The sequence below is a fragment of the Rhinopithecus roxellana genome, chromosome 10 (assembly GCF_007565055.1).
Source record: "Rhinopithecus roxellana isolate Shanxi Qingling chromosome 10, ASM756505v1, whole genome shotgun sequence".
In the NCBI taxonomy this organism is placed as follows: domain Eukaryota; kingdom Metazoa; phylum Chordata; class Mammalia; order Primates; family Cercopithecidae; genus Rhinopithecus; species Rhinopithecus roxellana.
Window position 1 is genome coordinate 70,699,549 of NC_044558.1, and position 24,683 is coordinate 70,724,231.

Below are 24,683 nucleotides of genomic sequence, written 5' to 3' on the forward strand. Positions count from 1 at the left end.
TAGCTTTATTATTATACATTAAAAAATGTGACCTTTTTCTTTTTTACAGTTGGCACAAAAGATCGTTGTAAACTCTATTGTCAGGTTGCTGGAACCAATGATTTCTACCTATTGAAGTATATGGTTGAAGATGGTACTCCTTGTGGAAATGAAACTCATGACATCTGTGTTCAAGGCCGGTGTATGGTAAGTAAACTGTAAGTTTCTGTTGTATTTAAAGTGACTTTAAGAATAATGTTTTTTTCTATTTATATAACCAAATATTACTTTTACTATCTCAGTATATGTTCTTATGCATTCCAACAAAGCAACCTTTGTTATCATGCTATCTATAGAAGTATAGTTAGCCTGGTTACTGGGAATTCTCTGTCATCAAAAATGCCCCAACAAAGCATTCAGTTAAATTTTCTGACTTCCTATGGTCTATTGTACTCATAATCAAAATAGAAATGAGGTCAGCTTCCTAAAAAGATAGAAATTAATAGGATACAAGGATTGTAAAGTGATTTTGCTACTTTAAATGTAACCTTCTACAGTAACGTTCTCCTTGTCCGTTAAAACCATTGATATTCTCCCTTCTTCTTTCCAGCTCTCTGTCACTTACTTTTATGTGCATTCAACAAACATTGATTGAGTAGCTACTAGATGTCAGATACTGTTCAAGTCACCAGGATAAAAGATTGGAGCAGAGAATCCCACTTCCAAGATGGTCACAGATTTGTGGGGGAAATAGGCATGTAAACAATTACAATGTAGTGCTATGGGTCATCTGCAAGGTAGCATGGAGTTATTGAAGAAGGAGTGTCTTATTTTATGGGGAGGTGGGTAAAGGATTCAGAGAACCTTTCATGGAGCTCATGAGACTTGTGCCAAGTATCGAAATGAGTAGGTTTTAGGAAGGCGAGGAATTATGGGAGCAGAGTTGGAGTTAGGGACCAGCAGATGGTTGTCAAATGCACTTTTGTTTTCTTAACTCCTTGGAAACACATAGAAGCATTTGAAGTCAAGCGAGAGATGTGATTCAGTTTGCATATTGGAATCTTCAAAATATTGGGTTTAGAAGATTGGAGACAGGTGGTCCATTGAACAGGGTTCTAGGTCAGAGCTGATGAGATGCTGAGTTAAAGCACAAACATTGCAATGGCAATCTTGAGAATGGATGGCAAGTTTGAGAACTAGGCTAGTGAATGTGGTCTAAAGAATAGAGTAAGTGTACTTCTATGAGATCAACTTTTTTAGATTCCACATATAAATGAGATCATATGGTATTTGTTTTTTGGTGCCTGGCTTATTTCATTTAACATAATGTCCTCCAGATTGATCCATGTTGTCACAAATGGCAGGGTTTCCTCTTCTTTATGGCTGAATAATATACCATTTTGTATATAAACCACATCGTTTAAATCCATGCATCCACTGATGGACATTTAGATTGATTTCATATTTTGGCTATTGTGAATAGAGCTGTGATAAACATGGGAGTGTAGATCTCTCTTTAATATACTAATATCATTTCCTTTGGATATGTGCCCAGTAGTGAGATTGCTGGATCATATGGTAGTTCTATTTTTAGTGGATATGTGCTGTCACCACAAAAATGATAACTACGTGAGGTTATGCATTTATTAATTAGCTAGATTTAACCATTCCTTAATGTATTGATATTCTTCAGAACATCATGTTGTACATGATAAAAACATACAATGTTATCTGTCAATTTAAAAATAAACAATAAAAAAATTAAAAATATAAGTATAATCTTATGAACTTATTCTTTTGGTTAAAGTGGAACTCTATAGGGCAAACTTAATCTCCCCGTAAACAAGTCTCTATTACCTTATCTGGGTGATAAAGACCCTTCACCCAAAGAGCTAATGAGATGTTCAAAGAGAGTTAAAATAATTTAAGTTGGAAACAGCTTAAATACTGAAAAGGTTATTCAGTGGCCTGAAAAAAATTGTGCTTTAAATTAGCAGCTTAAAGTCATATCAAAATGCAAAAGTTATGATGAAGATTATCTGAACATATAGAGGCATACTACTTTCAGAAAATATATACTTAAAATTTTGATTTTGAAAACATCTGCCTTGTATATAAAAAAATTCACGAGGCTTAAGAAATTTTCTTTACTGATCACTAAATTTAGAGGGCCATTCCAAACAATGGAAAGAGTTATTGCAATGTATGCAGAGGACAGCTTCTTCATGGAAAGGAGCTGCATTTGGTTTTTTGAAGTTTCTGGAACAAGCCATCTATTTGCATATTCATTCAGTTTTTAAAATAAGTACTGTTATGCTGAGTATTAGTTTTAGAGAAAATGTTGCTTTTAAATATTTATTTGAAACTAAGATTATTTGCAGAGTTCTAAGGTCATGAGTTAAAATAATAACTATGAAAGACATCTTTTTGGAGTATTCTAATGTGTTACTTACATACTCATTCTTTAGTCTCTTTGAATTACATTTCTTTTAAGAGCGGTTTTCAAATGACAGTGCCTATTGGAATCAATGTCCGTGTTACAAACCTAGATTCCTAGGTTTTATTTCCAAGTATTATAATTCAGAAGATCTGGGAATCTGTCTTTTTAAATACCACCCCATGTGATGTTGATGCAGGAGGTCTGTGGATGACCCTTTAATAAACATGACTTTTTAGACCATGTAAATAGATATGTGAAAATATTGACATACAACAAGATGAGTACATATTTTGAAACAATTCTGTTGTACTGAATCTCCTGGTAATTGAAAGGATATTTGTGAAAAGAACTTTGTAAACTTTAAAGTGCCATTCTTATAGTTGGTCATTCTTTTTTTTTTTCTTTTTTAACTTTTATTTTAGGTTCAGGGGTCTATATGCAAGATTTTATACAGGTAAATTCGTGTAATAGGGTTTTGTTGTACAGATTATTTCATCATCTAGATACTAAGCTTAGTATCTAGTAGTTACTTTTTCTGATCCTCTCCCTCCTCCCACCCTCCACCCTCAACAGGCCGCAGTGTGTGTTGTTTCCCTCTTTGTGCCCATGTGTTCTCATCGTTTAGCTCCCACTTATAAGTGAGAACATGTAATATTTGGCTTTCTGTTCCTGTGTTGGTTTGCTAAGGAGGATGACCTCCAGCTCCATCCATGTTCCTATAAAGGACATAATTTTATTCTTTTCTATGGCTGCCTAGTATTCCTTTGTGTATATGTGTCACATTTTCTTTATCCAGGCTACCATTAGTAGACACTTAGGTTCATTTCATTTCTTTGCTATTGTAAATAGTGCTGCAAGGAACATATACCTGCATGTGTCTTTATGGTAGAACAAATTATATTCCTTTGGGTGTATATCCAGTAATGGGACTGCTGAGTTGAATGGTAGTTCAGTTTTTAGCTCTTTAAGGAATCTCCACACTGCTTTCCACAGTGGTTGAACCAATTTACACTCCCACCAACAGTGTATAACCGTTCTCTTTTCTGCAGTCTTTCCAGCATCTGTTATTTTTTGACTTTTTAATAATAGTCATTCTGACTGGCATGAGATGCTATCTTATTTTGGTTTTGATTTGCATTTCTCTAATGATCATTGATATTGCACTTTTTCCGTATGCTTGTTGGCTGCATGTATGTCTTCTCTTAAAAGATGTTTGTTCATGTTCTTTGCTCACTTTTTAATGGTTTTTTTTTTTCCTTGTAAATTTATTTAAGTTCCTTATAGATGCTGGATAAGAGACCTTTGTCAGATGTGTAGTTTGAAGATATTTCCCCCCATTCTGTAGAGTGCCTATTTACTCTGTTGACAGTTTCTTTTGCTGTTGAGAAGCTCTTAAATTTAACTAAATCTCATTTTCCAATTTTTGCTGTTGCAATTGCTTTTGGTGTCTTCATCATGAAGTCTTTGCCAGTTCTTATGTCCAGAATGGTATGGCCTAGGTTGTCTTCCAGGGTTTTTATAGTTTGGGGTTTTACATTGAAGTCTTTAATCCATCATGAGTTGATTTCTTTATACGATGTAAGGAAGGTTTCCAGTTTCAATCTTTTCTGCATATGGTTAACGATTTATCTCAGCACCATTTATTGAATAGGGAGTCCTTTTTCCATTGCTTGTTTTGATCAGCTTTGTTGAAGATCAGATGGTTGTAACTGTGTGGACTTACTTCTGGTCTCTCTATTCTGCCCCATTGGTATGTGTGTCTGTTTTTGTACCAGTACCATGCTGTTTTGGTTACTGTAGCCCTGTAGTATAGTTTGAAGTTGGATAGCATGACGCCTTCAGCTTCATTCTTTTTGGTTAGGATTGCTTTGGCTATTTAGGCTGTTTTTTTGGTTCCATATGAATTTTAAAATAGTTTTTTCTAGTTCTGTAAAAAATATCAATGGTAGTTGCATAGAAATGGCATTGGATGTATACGTTGCTTTGGGCAGTATGGCCATTTTAGTGATATTGATTCTTTGCATCTGTAAGCATAGAATATTTAGAATATTTTCATTTGTTTGTGTCATCTCTATTTCTTTGAGCAGTGTTTTATAATTCTCATTGTAGAGATCTTTCACCTCCCTAGTTAGCTGTATTCCTAGGTATTTTATTCTTTTGGTGGCCATTGTGAAGGGATTGTCTTCCTTATTTGGGTCTCAAGTTGGTTATTATTGGTGTGTAGGAATGGTACTAATTTTTGTACATTGATTTTGTATCTTGCAAATTTGCTGAAGTTGTTTGTCAGGTTAAGGAGCTTTTGGGTCGAGACTGTGGAGTTTCTAGATATATAATCATGTCATCAACCAGCAGGGATTGTTTGATTTCCTCTTTTTCTATTTGGATGCCCTTGTTTTCTTTCTTTTCCCTGATTGTACTGGCCAGGACTTTCAGTACATGTTAAACAGGAGTGGTGAGAGAGTCATCCTTGTCTTGTGCCAGTTTTCAAGGGAAACTCTTCCTGCTTTTCCCCATTCAGTATAATAGCCTTTGTGAGTTTGTCATAGATCACTCTTGTTATTTTGAGGTGTGTTGCTTCAATGCCTACTTCATGAAGAGCTCTTAACATGAAAAGGTGTTGAATTTTATTGAAAGCATTTTCTGCATCTGTTGAGATAATAATGTGATTTCTGTATTTTGTTCTGTTTATGTGATGAATTGCATTTGTTGATTTGTGTATGTTGAACCAACTTTGCACCCTGGGGATGAAGTCTACTTGATGGTGGTGGATAAGCTTTTGATTTGCTGCTGGATTTGGTTTGCAAGTATTTTGTTGAAGATTTTTGTATCAGTATTCATCAAGGATATTGGCCTAAAGTTTTATTTTTTTGTCGTGTGTCTGCCAGGATTTGGTATCAGGATGATGCTGACCTCATAGAACAAGTTAGGGAGGAGTCCCTCCTCCTCAATTTTTAAAATAGTGTCAGTAGGAATGGTACCAGCTCTTGTTTGTACACCTAGTAGAATTCAGCTGGGAATCATGTGGTCCTGGGCTTTTTTTGGATGATAGACTACTTATTACTGATTCCATTTCAGAGCTCATTATTGGTCTGTCCAGGGATTCTCTTTCTTCCACCTTCAGTCTTGGGAGGGTGTATGTGTCCAGGAGTTTATCCATTTCTTCTAGGTTTTCTAGTTCATGTGCATAGAGGTGTTCATAGTAGTCTCTGAAAGTTATTTGTATTTCTGTGGGGTCAGTGGTAAATCCCCTTTGTCATTTCTGATTATATGTATTTGGATCTTCTCTCTTTTCTTCATAATTAGTCATTCTTATAATATTGATTGTAATTGTGTCTTGAAGGCAGCTGGTTGTGATCATGTGTTAAACTCCAGTGCCAAGATAGACAAATGTGGAGTGTGTGGTGGGGACAACTCTTCATGCAAGACAATAACAGGTGTCTTCAACAGTTCTCATTATGGTAAGTTGTGTATTTGTTTCTAGTTTTCCCTTTTATTTAGTATAATAATGGAATCTGTAAAGAATGTGTAATAGTAATCCTTTGTTACTGTTTTGTCTACGCTATACCATTAGTCCAAAATGATTGTTAAGGAAAAATTTCCTAAATATAAAAAAATTAAATACTGTATTAGACCAGATGTATCCTTGATTAATGAATTCACCTGCCCCAGGCAAATCTGATTCTTAAAAATGTATTAGGTGCATTTATTAGAGTAAATTCAGTGCTGTTTGACTATGATGTGTGATATGTGAATAATCCTCCCATAATGAAATGCTTTCTTTCCCTATAACCTAAAATGTATATATTTGTGATTTTTTTTTCCAGGAAACTTGCTTTCAAATATTTTCATTACCTGAAACACTTTCTTTTTTTGGTATGACTTGGCCTGTTACATTTCTTATTAATAGTACATAGAAAATGTTGATTGAAGGTGAAGGATGAAACCATTAACTTAAATCTTTTTCTGAATTAAATGTTTCAGAATTATTGTCACATTTGATTTTCCAGGCAGTATCTTGATCACATATTGACCATGATTTAATTTTTCTCCAAAAAATCATGAGAATATGTAAGATATTTTCCATTGTAATGTTTTCTGGGCAAGATTTTTTGTTTTTATGATAATAAAAGCAGATCTTTAAAACCTTCTTTGCAAATTAAATTTATTTCTTACAACCTTATTTATTCATTTATTTATTTAGAGACAGGGCGTTACTCTGTTGGCCAGGCTGGAGTACAGTGGCACAATCATAGCTCATTGCAGCTCTGAACTACCGGGCTCCAGCAATCTTTCCACCTCCTCATCCCCAGTACCTAGAACTACAGGTGCTCACCACCATGCCTAGTTAATTCGTGTATGTGTGTGTAGAGATGGGTCTCAATGTGTTGCTAGGTTGGTCTAAACTCCTAGCTTCAAGGGATCCTCCCATCTCGGCCTCCCAAAGTCCTGAAATTACAGGCATGAACAACCATACCTAGCTTATTTTTTTTTAACAATATATATTTTTTTTTTTTTGAGATGGTGTCTCACTCTTCGCCCAGGCTGGAGTGCAGTGGCCGGATCTCAGCTCACTGCAAGCTCCGCCTCCCAGGTTTACGCCATTCTCTTGCCTCAGCCTCCCGAGTAGCTGGGACTACAGGTGCCCACCAGTGCACCCGGCTAATCTTTCGTATTTTTTAGTAGAGACGGGGTTTCACCATGGTAGCCAGGATGGTCTCGATCTCCTGACCTCGTGATCCGCCCGTCTCAAGATATTATTTTTAATTAAATCAATTGACAAAGATTTTGAAGTATCATAATACCTAATATTGGCAAGGATGTACATAACCAGGCACTCTCAAACATTCCTGGAAGGAGTTTGTCTTTGTACCCTTTGACCCGTCAATTCCATTGACCTTTGTCTTCTGTGTTTTCTTCTACATCTTGTAGTTAAAATTGCATTGTAGAATTTTTCCAGTGTTAGCTGTCACTGTGGGATCACTGTTGCTATATTCAAGACATCAGAAAATATCTGTCAGTGAAGTGAGAGCAGTTTATCAACAAAGACCATGCCGTGGCCACTTTATGGGTGCAGATCTTGACAAAACTATTCTCAAGTTCTAGCCTATTTTTTACAGTCTTGCCGTTCAGCTTTAAATTGTGTTTATGTGTGTTCAAATGGTTACTTCCATTAAAACAGTATAATTTAAAACTTAATATTTATGTTTTTATGTATATGTAAAACAGTACATTTTATACTCTGATATTTATGAATCTCAGTTACTAGATGATTTGATATATGATTTTTCTAGTTATTTCTTGAGAGCTACACACATTTGATTCCCTTATATAATGCATGGCGCATACTTATTACAGTCTGTATTTACCGAAAAATGTTTTTTCCAGGATAAAGCCACATGAACCAAATTAAGATCAAATATGCAATCTTGTGAAAATTGTACTGTGCATTAATCAGTTTGCAAATAGAACAGTGTGTTAAACTTATTTGCGGCCGGGCGCGGTGGCTCAAGCCTGTAATCCCAGCACTTTGGGAGGCCGAGACGGGCGGATCACGAGGTCAGGAGATCGAGACCATCCTGGCTAACACGGTGAAACCCCGTCTCTACTAAAAATACAAAAACTAGCCGGGCGAGGTGGCGGGCGCCTGTAGTCCCAGCTACTCGGGAGGCTGAGGCAGGAGAATGGCGTAAACCCGGGAGGCGGAGCTTGCAGTGAGCTGAGATCTGGCCATTGCACTCCAGTCCGGGCGACAGAGCGAGACTCCGCCTCAAAAAAAAAAAAAAAACTTATTTGCAAGGTCTGATTAGCATTTGTCACATTTCTGCCCCCTGGTGGTAGCCTTCATCTTACCACCTTTGCAATGCCTTAGGCTTGCTTTCTTGAAAAAAATATAATAAATAGTAAAGACATAAATAGTAAAAGTAGTGGGTGAAAATATTTTATAGTGAAAAGGTGGTTAATTAAAATTATTCTTGTAGGTCAATAACCTACAACCAGCATGCAATTAGTGTATACTAAATCATGAAACTATTTACCATCTTACACTAAAAATGTGATGCCTTAGATATAAATAAGGCTGCTCTAAAACACATGCAAGATAGTCTGACATTAGGGTTGTAAATTTAAACTCTTTTTAAACTGTCTTCTTAAGTCCATTCCATATTTATCAAAGGTAGTGTATGAGAAAAATTACTTCTTTTACTCATTAAATAGGGGGAAATCCTAATAAGGAAAAGGAAAAACTTAGAATAATATCCTTAGAGTATAACTAACTGTATATTTAAAAACCTGAGTATTTGGACAACTATGGAATGTGTTTTTAGTTTCATGAAAATGTAAAACGTTTTTTCTTAATATATGTTAGATAAAATGTTTCCTCTTTTGAGCAGTGCCAATGTTGCCGAATTTGGCCTCATAAAATGGAAATACTACATTCGTTTCACTTGAGTAAACTTTTTACTTTTCTCATAACAAGTTTATTAGTATTCTTGTAAAAATAATGTAAAATTTGGGGAATAGATAAAGGGATTCCTGCTTATACTATAAATAAAAGCTCAAGAAAAACTTGAGCTTTAAACTTTTTCTTTTTTATGATTTTTCAATAATGGAACTGAAAAATTTTATTATTTTGCTATTTACTGAGGCTGTGTGAACATATCATAGCAATGACCAACTATTTTAATATCTCCTGGACTTGTGAATTATATTTGAAATCCTCTATTTTTTTTCCCAGTATAAAATACAAAAGCATTAACCAAGCTTAAAAGTGAATATGTGAACTAAGTGTCTCAGGAGCTAAAATACTAGCTTTATTCCATTCTATATTAAGAATATTAGAAGTAGGAAAAGATTAGGAAAAGCTAAGAATCTTAAACTCTGTTTCTAGACAACAACCACTTTTTCTCAGTCTTCAGCAATTTGTGTAATGTACTGACGCAAAAGGAATAACCACTGTGTAATTTTGTAAAGACACAACAAAATTAAGTCTGACTATGGTATTCATATTTTTCATTCATTCAGCAGTAATAACCTCTGGGTCATCTGCTTTTTGTGAAATTTAACATATGTAAAATTATATTGCAGGTTATAATGTTGTTGTAAAGATTCCCGCAGGAGCAACAAACGTTGACATTCGTCAGTACAGCTATTCTGGACAACCAGATGACAGTTACCTTGGTAAACATTTCTCATAAACAACAGCCAGTATGTGGCTCATTGCAATTTCATGGATGTCTGTAGTTTATGTAAATTCTTGGAAGGCAACAAGAGTCCCTTTAGCAAACATGCAATTTCATTTCATACTGAGCTTAGGGCTCCCTATACATATGTTCTTAAGCAGTCCAAAATGTATTACTTAAAAAAAAACTTAATGAAATTCTGAACAATAATTTGTCTTCAGTTTTTTTCTCATGTGAATAGTTTAGATAACCAGAAGTTATATTCAATTAGTTGCATGCGTATTTAGAATAAAATACTCTTCTATCATTTTGTCTAACATTAGTTATAGAATTCCTTGGGGTTAAGTGTTTTAAAGAATTTTCTTATTTTATTTTATTTTTTTTACTATGTAGCTAAAGTATTTAAATACAGTTTTTTAAAAGCTCTTGTATTTAAAAAAGTTAGAAAAAGAACTGTGGTTTCACATTTTTATATGTTAATGAATATAGTCACAATATATTGTCTGTTAGCTATTTCTAAAGTATAAACTTAATTTATGTTATTTATTTTTAGAAATTAGCTTTCAGACTTAAAGAATTTCACTTTAGACACAAATATGAAAAGGATGCTTTAAAAATCTTTTCCTTCTGCCTTAGAAATATCTTAATAGTGAGTTATCTATAATTCACCAAGCTGGAGTAGGTAGGTAATGGTGCAGAGCTGATATTGAGAAAGCATCTGCTGTACATTAATAAGATGCGGACTATTGACTCAAATAATTAACCTATGTAACTGGCAATCTGAATCTATAATGAACAGCCTATCTCAGGAATTGCATTTGGAACTATAAAGTCAAATGTAAAGGGAACAACTCCTTAATGGGTACAAGGTTTCCTTTTGGGGTGAACAGGTTTTGGAACTAGATAGAGGTGATGGTTGTACGTCGTTGTGAATACACTAAATGCCATTGAATTGTTCATTTAACGATGGTTAATTTTGTGTCAGTTTCACCTCAATAAAAAATGCAAAATATTTTATTAAAATCAAGTGTAAATAGTTAGAATTATTAGCCTTTTACATTTAGTTGAAATTCTTTTCCTCATGCTAAAAATATTACTTCAGTACATATACATAGATATATGCTACCATATTGGAAATAAATAATTTAATAGGTACCTCTTAGATTCCAAATGTAGACAAATATATCGATCTGGGTCTGGATCACAGGTTCTTCTCAACTTTATAAGTTAGAAATGTTGGCCGTGCATGGTGGCTCACGCCTGTAAATCCCAGCACTTTGGGAGGTCAAGGCGGGTGGATTACCTGAGGTCAGGAGTTTGAGACCAGCCTGACCAACATGGCAAAACACTGTCTCTACTAAAAGTACAAAAATTAGCCAGGCATGGTGGCAGGTGCTTGTAATCCCAGCTACTCGGGAGGCTGAGGCAGGAGAATCGCTTGAATCCAGGGGGTGGAGGTTGCAGTGAGCTGAAATTGTGCCATTACACTCCAGCCTGGGCAACAAGAGCAAAACTCTGTCTCAAAAAAAAAAAAAAAAAAAAAAAAAAGAAAGAAATGCTCACCAATAAAGTATCAGTATACTTTTTGAGAGCATTATAAATGGAAATATCAAAGTCTAAGTTGAAGTGAGTAAAATAGACGTGTGATGTCAATAGAAGGAATTTTTAAAACATTTATATTTATGAAGTTTGGTAACTAAAAGTAGGGAAATGTGTAGTTTTTTTTTGTCTAAGCCAGTAAGGTTTTGTTTATTTCCCTTAGGTTTAACAGAACCAATAATCCCTTAAATAGACCTAGCCACATCTGATAAAGCACAGATTCTTAAATAGAGGAATTTCTATGTCACAGACTAAATATAGAACTTTGTTTGTTCCTCACTGAATTCAGTGTAATTCATAAAGACAGTTATACTAGTCCACATATACACAGAAATACCAAATTTATTTTACAATAATCCCTTAAATATTAGGGATTTTTTCAGAGGGGTGTTGTATTTATATTAGGAAGTTTAGCCATAGATAATTGTGTGCTTTCGGTGAGGTTTCCTGGAATGCCAAACAAATGTTTTCTGGAAAGGTTATTCTTCCACTGAAAAGTATAACTTAAGTAAAGCAAACAAAAAAGTATTTGATTAATATAGGGGTTCTTGTAGTGTAAAATTTTAGATATTACACATCCTCTTGAAAATTAAAAATAAATAGCACAGTACTGTACAATTCACACGCCTAAAAACATTTTTCAAACTTGATCCTGACTAAAAGACTGAAATAGAAATTTTTATTATTTCTATTATGCAGTTTAGGAAACTGAGTATGAGGTTTGTCCAAGATTACATAGACATTAATTGCAACAACTTAAACTTAAATCCATTGTTTTAACCCCACATTCATTTCTTTTTACTACTGCATGATTGTGGGTGACATGTAATTTTATATTTAAAAAGTAACATTTCTAATACATACTATATAATTGTCTTATCTATTTGTATATATAATATATAAATAAATACACACATATACATATTCTATAGGCATATATTAATGTCTGTCACTGGGAAAAAGAGAACAAGAAGGGGACATGAACAGAGAGGGAAATAGTATCATTCTGAAAAGCAGATATCCACGTATGTATTAACAGGGATACAGGGCTTTTCTATGAAAGATCTAGATGTTTGTGTAGAGAATGACATAGTCATTGCATGGCCTTCTAGAATGTTGACCCTAGAGTTTTAAAGCTTTGTACCTTTTTTCTAAGACAGGCATAAACGGAATGATGCAGCAGTCTGGCTGCTCCTTCTTTCCCTACCATTGATGACCAGGATGATTTAACTAATCTGTCTGCTGGGGTCATGACTTCTTTCTGCTTTCCCACTTCTTGTTCTGAAGCTACATGCCTCATGAAAGAAGATGACCATCTGAGATATAAACGTATAGAGTGAACTTATTTTAATATCTTTGGCTGATGTGCTGAAGTTACCCAACTTATTGATAAAATCCCACATTACAGTAAAATAAAGTTTATTTCCTCAACATTAATTTTCATTTGCATTCTTTAATTTCAAAAAAGGATTTGAACTTTAAAAGTTAAACAAGTCCAGACTCGGTTGCTCACGTCTGTAATCCTAGCACTTGAGAGGCCGAGGCGGGTGGATCACTTGAGGTCAGGAGTTCGAGACCAGCCTGGCCGAGATGGCGAAACCCCGTCTCTACTAAAAATACAAAAATTAGCTGGGCGTGGTGGTGCATGGCTGTAATCCCAGCTACTTAGGAGGCTGAGGCAGGAGAATTGCTTGAACCCAAGAGGCGGAGGTTGCAATGAGCCGATATCCTGCCACTGCACTCTAGCCTGAGAGATAGAGCAAGACTCCATCTCAAAAAAAAAAAAAAAAAAAAAAAAAAAAGTTAAACAAGTATTTTCTGTATTGTTGATTGGTGTTACTATTTCATTATTCTTTTACAGCATTATCTGATGCTGAAGGAAATTTTCTTTTCAATGGAAATTTTGTTCTAAGTAGATCAAAGAAAGAAGTCAATGTGCAAGGAACAAGAACTGTTATTGAATACAGTGGATCAAACAACTCAGTTGAAAGAATTAATAGTACTAATCGACAAGAGAAAGAACTTATTTTGCAGGTAAATTCTCAGTTATCAATAATAACACTTAAATTTAATTATATTAGTAAACTACTGGTTAAGTGCTTAACGTTATCAAATATAAAATGATGTCTTAAGAATATTTTTTATGAATTAATTGTACGTTCTTTTGTGTTCTTATTGAGGTGTTATGTGTGGGTAATTTATACAACCCTGATGTACGTTATTCCTTCAATATCCCTTTGGAAGAGAGGAGCGACGTGTTCACATGGGACCCCTATGGACCATGGGAAGGCTGTACCAAAATGTGTCAAGGTACGCTGGCATTCAATAAGGGACAAAAGATTGACTGTGCATTCTGTCGTCATTTTGGGTACTTTTGAGTCTTTGCTGCCTAAGGACTCCTCCCCACTGTCCATATGCATATCCCACACTGACATATAAAGGTTTTCAATCTTGTTTTCCTTTCTACTTTTTTCACCAATTCTTTCTGTTTCTTACACTTAACAGCACTATTTAATGTTACTGTTTTCACCCTTCTCTGTCTATTACTGTTCTTTTACTTTCCCATTCTCGTTCTCTTTTTCACAGCCACAGAAAGTTTCTCTAACTTATATATATCCTGCTTCCTGGTGAAATAGCTGCCTTTTCTTCCACTCATCTCCACACAGTCTTTCTCAACAACTTGGCTTCCTCTTTTATTGTTGAGATAACAAACATTCTTTCATCTTTTTATTTTCTTTCCCTGACCAGTAGAAAGTATAATTATGTAGATGGCATGAAAAATGAAAAGAAATAGAGTGAGGAAAGGAGCAGAGTGGGAACAGCAGGGCAATTTGTAGAGGGGAAAAAAAGTGGGAAGACTAGAGTCTGCAGTCTGTACTTATGAATATTTAATTGTGTAATATTATGTTCAATGCAGTAAGTATTTATTGAGGGAATACATTCAGATTATCCCAATTCTGCATTCAAGTTTTATTCTAGTGCTTGAAACAGGTGCATGAATATATATGTTAATTTATTAATAAAATGGTAAATATAGTACTATAGATATGCACAGTGTGGACCTAAGAAAAGGTGGAGGGAACAGATTTTGAGGAGATTGAAGCTGACGAGAGAGAGTTTTGTGTAGAATGGAAGAAAAGTCTTCATGAAGAATAGAGAAACAGTTTGGGAATTAGGGCATGAGTGGGTCAGGGCAAAGGAAGCTCAGAACCATGTGGAGATAAGCTTATCATAGAAAGTAGGCAGCCAGAGCCGATGACAAAAGATGGTGAGAATGTAAAGAACAGTCTACCATCTGAACTGACGAGGTGCCAAAGGAACTGTGGTGCCCTATTCAGGAAGAGGCACAGTCTTGGTCCTGTGGCATCTAGACAGTGCTTCCCAGAATGATTTCATGGGAACAATTGTTCCTGTTTTAGCAGTGTCTCAGTCGAGGGATACAAGGATATGATGCGACATAGACTGGTATAAATGCTAGAGTAGAAAACACAGAGCTTTGGTTAACATAGAAGGAAGAAATTTATTTCGACAGAAAGGTCCTGCATATCCTTTTAGAAGAGAATTGGAATTTGGGGAGCTGGGATCAGCATTCCAACTTGAGTGGGTAAGCTCGTCTGTGACCATGGATATGGGGAGTTAGAAGGAGAAATTCCAGCAACAGGAGAATGAAAGAACATTTTAAAATGCAGTGAACACACCAAGAATAACAAGATTCAAAATGGAAGTTTGGACAAACGTGGTGAGAGATGATTTGGGAGTCCAAAGCAGGAGAGTTCTCTTAAACAATCACGCGCAGGGGAAAAGCAACTTATTTCTTTTACCACATAGTGAACTATGATTATGTTCCCTTTTTTTGTAATTTTTTAAGTTTCTCTGAAGTTAAAGTTAAATTCCCTCCATTTTGTTTTTTTCTGTGTACTGAAAGTTATCGGTCCTTAAACTTTTTGTCAGAACTATACATTTTGTCTTAATATTTTCAAGCATATTATAGAATCTATCAATTTGATTTTTCCTTCACTTTTTCTTTACCTCTGGCTACTGTGGCCCTCTGTTCTCTAATTTGTTCATGTTGCTTTTTAGGCTTGTTTAATGACTGTCATCTTGAGATTTCCCTTCGTTATTGTCCTGGGAATTCTCTTCAGTATTCTGTGTAGATTCCCTATTTTCTAAATCCTGTCAATCCCTCTTTTTGATTTACTTCTTTCATTGGGTGGAACATATCCCTCAGTATTTTCTTGAGAAGAAAAGTAGATTTTTGAGACCTTTCATGTCTGAAAATGGCGTAACTATATTCTCATGCTCAATCAGTAGTTCAACTGGTATAAATAGAGATTGTTTTTCTTTAGAATTTTGAAAGCCTTGTTTTCTGGCTTGTTTTCCAATTTCCTGTGCTTGTACATGGCATGTTGTATTCTGAAAGTTTTGTGGATCCTCTCTTTAATTCTAGTGGTATGAAATTTCAGGACAATGTGCATTGATTTGGTTTTTTTTTCATCTATTTTTCTAGGTAATTAAGATGCCATTCCAATTTAGAAACATAAATCTTTGTCTTGATAAATTTTATCATGTTCTTAGATGACTTCCTCACATTAACTTTTCTCTTTTATCTTTGGGAAACTAGTATTATTTGGGTGTTCACATTCCTAAACTGCTATTAATTTTCTAATTTATTCTCTCAATGTCATTGTTTTCTTAATGTTTCTTCTCATAACATTTTGCTTTTGTTTTATGAATGTACTGCCTTCTATCGTATCTCTGAGTGTATTAATCATAGTCCTTAAGTTTTCTTCTGCTCCCTCACTTACACATGTTTCATCCTAGTTCTAGTTTGTTTTTGTTCATTTTACTTTTTTCTTGTGTGTTAGAGGCTTTCCTAAAATGTCTAGTGATCTTGTGCTGTTTGTTCATGTTTTAAAAGTGCTAAAATTCTGATTGAAAGTCCTCTGTGGGTCACACAAGTTAACTAGAAGTTTCATTATAGAGTAACTTGGTCATTAAGTAGCCCTCTCTTATGTCATTGGAGAGAAGTCTCAAATGTTATTGTCAGGTGATCTTTTTTCTTGAGTTAAACAGTCCTGCAAGAGAGGAATTCTCTCATCTTCTGATTATCATGAGGGTGCTATGGGATAACAGAAGTTGGCATGGTGCCAGCAGGAGATTGTGAACTGAATGGGCTGGGATCACATCATTAAGTGTGGGGAACTTTACTTAGCCACCTTGTTTCAGTGGAGTGTGTTCCCACCTTTTCTCAGCTGTGTCTTATGCCTTCAAATTTACTTTTTCTAGAGCTATGCTGTGCAATATGGTAGCCAGTAGCCACATGTGGCTAATCTATTGAAATGTGCTATAAGTGTTAAATACATATTAAATCTGGAAGTCTTAGAATGAAAAAAGAATGTAAAATATATTATTAATAATTTTATATTGATATGTTCAAATGATCATATTTTAAATATTTGGGGCTAAACATGAAGGTTACGAAAAATAATTTAGCTGTTTTTTTTTTAACGTGACTACTAGAAAATATACAGTTCCAGATGTGATTCACATTCTGCTTTCATTGAACAGTGCTGCTCTCAACTAGGAAGCTAGTAGTCTAACCGTTCTTTTCAAATACTTTTCAATTAATTCTCTATTATTTCAGGCCTACCCCTCACATATTCACCCTGTCAGAGGAACCTGCTATTTACCATTCCTGGGCCTTTCTTGGGTTCTGTGTCATGAATGATTTGTTTGTTATTTACTTTTCCACTTTGCAGGGTTAGGTTTCATCTTCCTTGGTTCTGTTAAATAGTTATTTCCATCTACTTTTCATATTCAAAATTTCCTTTTCTTGCTGTTTTTTTTCTTTTCTTTTTTTGTTCTTTTAGGTTTGTGCCTTTTCAGAATTTCTCATAGTTATTTCAAAAGATATTTAGGAAGGAGCAGAGATAACATATATGATCATATTTAGTTAAGTGGAAGCACAGAGTTGAACTTTGATAAAACAGAAATTTGTTCATGTCACTGACTGCTTAAACTCTTTACTGTCTCCTCATTGCAGAAAGCATAAAATTCAAATGAGTCTGGTCAGTTATGACTGCTTCTCTTAGTTTGCTTTTGCTGTAGTTATCCTGCATGCAAACAACCACCAAACCTTAATGGCTTGGAACAATAAAGGTTTATTTATTGCTCATATCATGTTTTGGCTGCTAATTTGCTATGGCTCTACTCCAACTTGGTATCTGTGCCCATGTTTTTTTTTTTTTTTTTTTTTTTTTTTCTTTTTTTTTAATAGACTTTATTTTTTTAGAGAAGTTATAGGTTTACTGAAAAATTGAGTAGAAAGTACAGAAAGTTTGCATATTTATCCATCTTCCCTCTGCCATTCTCCTCCACACTCCTCTATTATTAACATCTTGCATTAGTGTGGCACATTTGTGCAATTGATGAGCCAATTTTGATGCATTATTATTAACTAAACTCCATAGTTTACATTAAAGTTTACTATTTGTGTAAAAATTCTCTGGGTTTGACAAATGTATAATGACATGTATTCACCAAAATAATATCATACATAGTAGTTTCACTGCCCTAAAAATCTCTTGTGCTTCATCTATTTATTCTTCCTTCCTTCCCCCACAACCAGTGACAAACACTGATCTTTTTGTTGTCTATGCCTTTTTCTTTCATGATTCCAGGCAGAAAGATCAGCTCTATCTGGGAAATGATGTTCTGGAGGCAGAGGGAAAAAGGAAAGAGAGCTGGGTGGGACTGGAATAGGTCATATTCCTTTTCAGTCAGTTGATAAAAAGCCTGATGCTGATGGACAGGAAAGAGTTCTTCCCCTACAGGAAGCTACTATAACATTGTAGCAATAGAGATGTGTAATCCTCTTGCAGGGAAAGGGGAGGTAGCTGAGGAAGCTGATGGATGACAGTACTATAGTGTACTGTATAGCAACAGCATTGTCCTCAGCTACTCAATTATTCACCAACAACCACTCTATCCCACTGTAGTGAATTTCTTTTTACTCCAATGCCTGTCCCATCTTCTGTACATCTCTTCATTAAGCAAACTCCTCAGTCATTCAGGATTCAGCTTACTTATTATAAAAAGTCATTCCTCACTAGATTAATATACTGGTATATCCTGTGTGTTGCATTGGAAATTTTTATTTGCTTAGCTGGCTCCTTTAAGCTATTAGCAGAATTACATAATTATGGAACATCTAACTGTGAATTTTTCTTTCGTTTTTTATTTTCATTTGACTTTGGCCAAGGTCTTCAGCGAAGAAAAATAACTTGCATACATAAGAGTGATCATAGTGTTGTGTCTGATCAAAAATGTGACCAATTGCCACTTCCATCATTTGTTACTCAAAGTTGCAATACAGACTGTGAACTAAGGTAAAAGAGAAATAATATGTAATATAACCAGATTAATAAGTGAGCTAAGATTAAAATGTCTAACACAGTGACTGACACAGAGTGGACATATAATTATTACTCATCATCTGCCCTGCCATGAAAAAATTTCAGGCTCACTAATTTATAGTAAAACTCAGTACATGATGATTTGAATTTTCGTTCATAGTATTTTCTGAATACTGGTATATAGGCCTCAACATTTTGTGTAGAAAAAGATTGCAATGTTGTCTGTAAAATAAATACAAGTAAATTGTAATCTGAAAATGGATGGTTTAAAGGTCTGAAACAATAAATTTTGTAGCATGATTCGTTATTTTCCACTGAATTAATGAACCAGTAAACTTCTGAAGTTTGGGAATTGGAGAAATCAAATTGATTGATTTCCTTGAGATTCTATCAGTATTTTGTGCATTAAACTTCAGGGAAATTGATCCTAGATCACGACAGGAAGTTTATACTTCTAATTTAAATTTCTTGTTATTTGGGTTTTGTGTGTGTGTGTGCATGTGTGTGTGTGCATGATTGGTCTTGGAGTGACATGGTATACAATGAGTCCATCTATCATATTTATACATTTATTTTCAGCATTGTAGCAGGTACCTTTTAACATTCAGGTATGGCCAGAACCTCTTTCACTTGATGAGAATTTCTATATATTTATGGTGTTGTTTGACGACATAGCAAAAGCACAGTAGTAGAACTGCCTGTGTAAGTTGGATCCAATACATAGTAGTAAAAGGAAGTACAGTGAAATTCTTGAAATGCAATTAGGGATGGAAATGAATTTCGTGAATTCTGTGCTTTGTTATTCGGGTGCCCTCACATTGATGAATGCTAGACTACAATTGGGATAATTTGGCTATAACTAACATTTTTACTTGTGGAAAACATGTTTTCCTTGGAAACATGCCTAAATATAGATTACATGAATTAATGAGAAAGTGTGGTGTACTTTACAAAAACTAGTTAACTTTTTAAATGCTTTATTTTTATCGATGTAGTCAAATTCCTAGACATTCCCTGGTCATAAAATCAAAATACTTATAGAGGGATTTCATAGGGAGAAACTACCTGATTGGGAGTCAGATATATGCAGTTATTGTCTTAAATCAGCTGCTAAGTAATTGGGTAATCATGATCTAAACCAGTTGTTTTCAAAGGTTTTTGAGGAAGCCTGGGGTTCCTTGGATGTACCTCCAAAGCTGCCACCAAATGCTGGCATGAGGTCAGTAGTATAATGCTGGCTTCCTGGCTCCAGACTGGTTTTGTTTTTTTGGTGGTTTGTCCATCAACTCTCAGAATTTTAAAAACTGAATGCATGAGTGTCTCTGAACCTATTTTTAATTACGTAATATACCTCCTAAGTATAATAACATCTTTTTTCAAGGTGGCATGTTATTGGCAAAAGTGAATGTTCAACCCAATGTGGTCAAGGATATAGAACCTTGGACATCCATTGCATGAAGTATTCCATTCATAAAGGACAGAGTGTTCAAGTGGATGACCACTACTGTGGTGACCAACTTAAACCTCCTACCCGAGAACTATGCCGTGGTAACTGTGTCTTCACAAGATGGCATTTTTCAGAATGGTCTCAGGTACAATAAAAATGATTGCTTAAAAAAAGTTGCCCTTTTTTTCTAATTACTTATTTATGTTACTCTAAAGTACAGTTTTGTTGAAAATCTGATTTTTTTCCATTAGTTACCACTTTTTTTTTCTAAAATCAGTGTTCCAGGAGTTGTGGAGGAGGGGAAAGGTCTCGAGAATCTTATTGTATGAATAACTTTGGCCATCGTCTTGCTGACAATAAATGCCAAGAACTGTCCCGAGTGACAAGAGAGAATTGCAATGAATTTTCCTGTCCCAGTTGGGCTGCTAGTGAATGGAGTGAGGTACATTAAACACATGAGGCTTGGAACTATTAAAATATGGTGTTAGTACAGCTTTGTAATCTAAGACTACAAAATTTAAAAGTCCTTAAATTTATTTCATCATTTTGTAAATAACTATTATCAAAGCAATCAGAAATTTACAAGGCAGACCAGGCACACACTGCCTCATGCCTGTAATAACAGCACTTTGGGAAGCTGAGGTGGGAAGATTGCTTGAGCTCAGATGTTCGAGACCAGCCTGAGCAACATAGTGAAACTTAGTTGGGTGTGGTGGCACACACCTGTGGTCCCAGGTACTCGGGAGGCTAAGGTGGGAGGATTGCTTGAGTCTGGGAGGTGGAGGTATCAGTGAGCAGAGACTGCAGTAAGCTGAGATTGGCCACTGCACTCCAGCATGGGTGACAGAGTGAGACACTGTCTCAAAAAAAAAAAAAAAAAAAAAAAAAGAAAGAAATGTACAAGATAGTTTGTCATTATACTATTTACAATATCTGACTAGCAATAACACTAACTGATATTTAATCTATAACCCTTTGCATAAGAAAGTGCCAGGGTCCACAGCAGCCTGGGATGAATACTTATTCTAAGGTTAGTTTTGCACCTTTGTTTCTAGGATAAATGGATGTTTCAGTGGGAATTAGCAGCAGAAGTTAGGGGCAGGCTGATTTTACCCAGTGAATATTTCTGGAGGAGTGAGGGAAAATGCATTTGGGAATGGTTTTTCAACTGTATTTTCCTATGCAAATTGATCGTTGCATCATTTTAAGGCATTTGTGTTGACTAATGCTACAAATAAATAATGATCAGTTGTATTCTTAACAGTGCCTTGTTACATGTGGTAAAGGAATAAAGCAGCGGCAGGTATGGTGTCAGCTGAATGAAGATCACTTGAGTGATGGCTTCTGTAACTCAAGTACCAAACCTCAGTCTCTGAGTCCATGTGAACTTCATACATGTGCTTCCTGGCAAGTAGGACCATGGGGACCTGTGAGTATATGATACGGGTTTTTCTAATTTGATCTATCTTTACAGAATAACACAAAAGTTGTGTTATATTTACTCCTCCCTTAGTGGGTGCAATGGAATTTGGCTTGATTTATTAAAAAAACAACAACCCTGAAATGTGAACCTTCATGTGTAACATGTTGACAGTACTGCTAATTTTGCTGTAATAAATATTTCAGCTTTGCTTTTGAACTCCCTTTTGTTAACCAAAATGCTACAGACTTTATGCTTTTATCAGCTTTATTTAGATTATAAATATTTTCATCTCTGTGTCTGCATTGATATCTTTATTGTTTTTAGGATAGGCATTGTTTAGATGTTTCGCTGAACAGGCAGCTAGGAGTCTGCAGGATGAGCAATGATCAGGCTGGATGAGGATGGAGTAGCTTATTATTCTGCAGAGGTTGCCACAATTGACAGGAAGCCTTCTCTCATTTTCCCTTTAACTTTATCATATGCTGTTCCTTCTTTGTCTCTTTAAAATTTACTTAGTATATTAAAGGACATGCATACACTAGGTGGTGTTTGAAAAGTATTTAGTTTCCTTAAATCATATTGACTGTTTCTAAAATATCAGGCCTCTATTTATATTTTTATATGACAACTTTTTAGGATACATTAGTTGTTGTACAGTTTGGTTAACTTCAATATTTGATTGGCATTTACTAAATTTGAATAAATATGCATATTTATTGACTTTGCTCTTTTTAAGTCTTAAATCTAAAATAAAGGACTGATAAAAAGATTATTGGAAGTATATCATTAACAGGGTATTCGTTAAGAAAATAGAAGTTTATGTAACTTTTGGAAAGCAATGTTTTTTAAATATCTATTTATATTCTTCTTTCAGTGCACAACGACATGTGGACATGGGTATCAGATGCGAGATGTTAAATGTGTCAATGAGCTAGTTAGTGCAGTGTTAGAAGACACAGAATGCCATGAAGCTAGTCGCCCTAGCGACAGACAGGTAAAAAGAATCATGGTTTACAAACAAAAAGATTTACGAGACAGAAAGATTGTTGATGTGTTCAACATCAACATTTTAACTTTATACACCATGATTACTTATTTTTTTCCACTTAAACTTGTATGCCTTAAAAATGTGTATGTGAGAGAGAGAGGGAAAAAATAGAATTTATTGTTCTTGGTTTTGCCAGCTTTGTAGCTTTATTAATGAAATTTTTTTTTTTACTCTTTAGCTGCTGAGGGCTCACTCATTTAACTTGTGAATTTCAATTATTTGAACTGAAGAAGGAGTATATCTAGTATTATAAATATCATGAACTCCTAAAGTATATTGTGCTTTTTAAGGTAGAGCTCTGTGTCCATTCAGAATGTTTCAGCTGAGCAGTATTTTTAAAGGACTGATGATCTTTTCCTTTTCAGCAATCAGACAGAATGGTCCAAACTTTAGGATTCAGTCATTATCCACTACAGACACTTGACAATACTGTAGTTAGTGCTTTTGAAGATGAAAACATTCATATTACCAATTTGTAATTTAGTACAGAACTGTTCTTGAGACATACAGAAGAAATGAAGTATTAGATTTTATACAAATCAGTCATTAATTAATGTTTTACGATATCCATTTTTCTTCTGAACAGAACTGTGTACTTACACCTTGCCCATTTATTTCTAAACTTAAGACCACTTCATTACCAACTGCTCTCATAGAAAAGATGGCACAATGGCGACATGGTTCTTGGACCCCAGTAAGTGAATTTCTTTAGTAGATACAGTGTTTCTATTATGGAGGCTTTTAGACATCAACAAAATGGTTGCTAGAGATTTCACAAATTAATGTATACATTTATTCTCAGGTTTTTTTGATGGTATCGAAGAAGTATAGGGCTTAGAATTAAGAATTAATGGCTAAGTCCTTTGCCTTTCAAGAACTCTGTGTCTCTGGACAAGAAATTGAAGCTTTCTGAGTCTATTTTCTTTTTTTTTTTTAATTATTATACTATAAGTTCTAGGGTACATGTGCACAACGTGAAGGTTTATTACATATGTATACTTGTGCCATGTTGGTGTGCTGCACCCATCAACTCGTCAGCACCCATCAACTTGCCATTTGCGTCAGGTATAACTCCCAATGCCGTCGCTCCCTCCTTCCCCCTCCCCACAATACGCCCCGGTGTGTGATGTTCCCCTTCCTATGTCCAAGTGATCTCATTGTTCAATTCCCACCTATGAGTGAGAACATGCGATCTTTGGTTTTCTGTTCTTGCAATAGTTTGCTGAGAATGATGGTTTCCAGCTGCACCCATGTCCCTACAAAGGACAGAAACTCATCCTTTTTATGGCTGCATAGTATTCCATGGTGTATATGTGCCACATTTTCTTAATCCAATCTGTCACTGGTGGACATTTGGGTTGATTCCAAGTGTTTGCTATTGTGAATAGCACTAAACATACATGTGCATGTGTCTTTACAGCAGCATGATTTATAATCCTTTGGGTGTATACCCAGTAATGGGATGGCTGGGTCATACAGTATTTCTAGTTCTAGATCCTTGAGGAATCGCCATACTGTCTTCCACAATGGTTGAACTAGTTTACGTTTCCACCAACAGTGTAAAACTGTTCCTATTTCTCCACATCCTCTCCAGCACCTGTTGTTTCCTGACTTTTTAATGATTGCCATTCTAACTGGTGTGAGATGGTATCTCATTGTGGTTTTGATTTGCATTTCTCTGATGGTCAGTGATAATGAGCATTTTTTCATGTGTCTGTTGGCTGTATGAATGTCTTCTTTTGAGAAATGTCTGTTCATATTCTTTGCCCACTTTTTGATGGGGTTGTTTGTTTTTCTCTTGTAAATTTGTTTGAGTTCTTTGTAGGTTCTGGATATTAGCCCTTTGTCAGATGAGTAGATTGCAAAAATTTTCTCCCATTCTGTAGGTTGCCTGTTCACTCTGATGGTAGTTTCTTTTGCTGTGCAGAAGCTCTTTAGTTTAATTAGATCCCATTTGTCAATTTTGGCTTTTGTTGCCATTGCTTTTGGTGTTTTAGACATGAAGTCCTTGCCCATGCCTATGTCCTGAATGGTATTACCTAGGTTTTCTTCTACGGTTTTTATGGTATTAAGTCTCTAATCCATCTTGAATTAATTTTCGTATAAGGAGTAAGGAAAGGATCCAGTTTCAGCTTTCTACTTATGGCTAGCCAA

General features: G+C 35.2%; 1 protein-coding gene across 1 annotated transcript in view; it reads left to right on the top strand.

Annotated features, from left to right (window-relative positions):
• Nucleotides 1-24,683, top strand: part of ADAMTS20 (ADAM metallopeptidase with thrombospondin type 1 motif 20) — a 218,081-nt gene that overhangs the window by 103,825 nt on the left and 89,573 nt on the right. Inside the window, exons 14-24 of the mRNA XM_010382396.2 lie at nt 50-186; nt 5,760-5,877; nt 9,503-9,595; nt 13,058-13,230; nt 13,377-13,506; nt 18,458-18,584; nt 19,993-20,203; nt 20,336-20,500; nt 21,323-21,487; nt 22,356-22,475; nt 23,116-23,223. Coding sequence (XP_010380698.2) covers nt 50-186; nt 5,760-5,877; nt 9,503-9,595; nt 13,058-13,230; nt 13,377-13,506; nt 18,458-18,584; nt 19,993-20,203; nt 20,336-20,500; nt 21,323-21,487; nt 22,356-22,475; nt 23,116-23,223 — 1,547 coding nt within the window. The remainder of the gene's footprint in view (nt 1-49; nt 187-5,759; nt 5,878-9,502; nt 9,596-13,057; nt 13,231-13,376; nt 13,507-18,457; nt 18,585-19,992; nt 20,204-20,335; nt 20,501-21,322; nt 21,488-22,355; nt 22,476-23,115; nt 23,224-24,683) is intronic.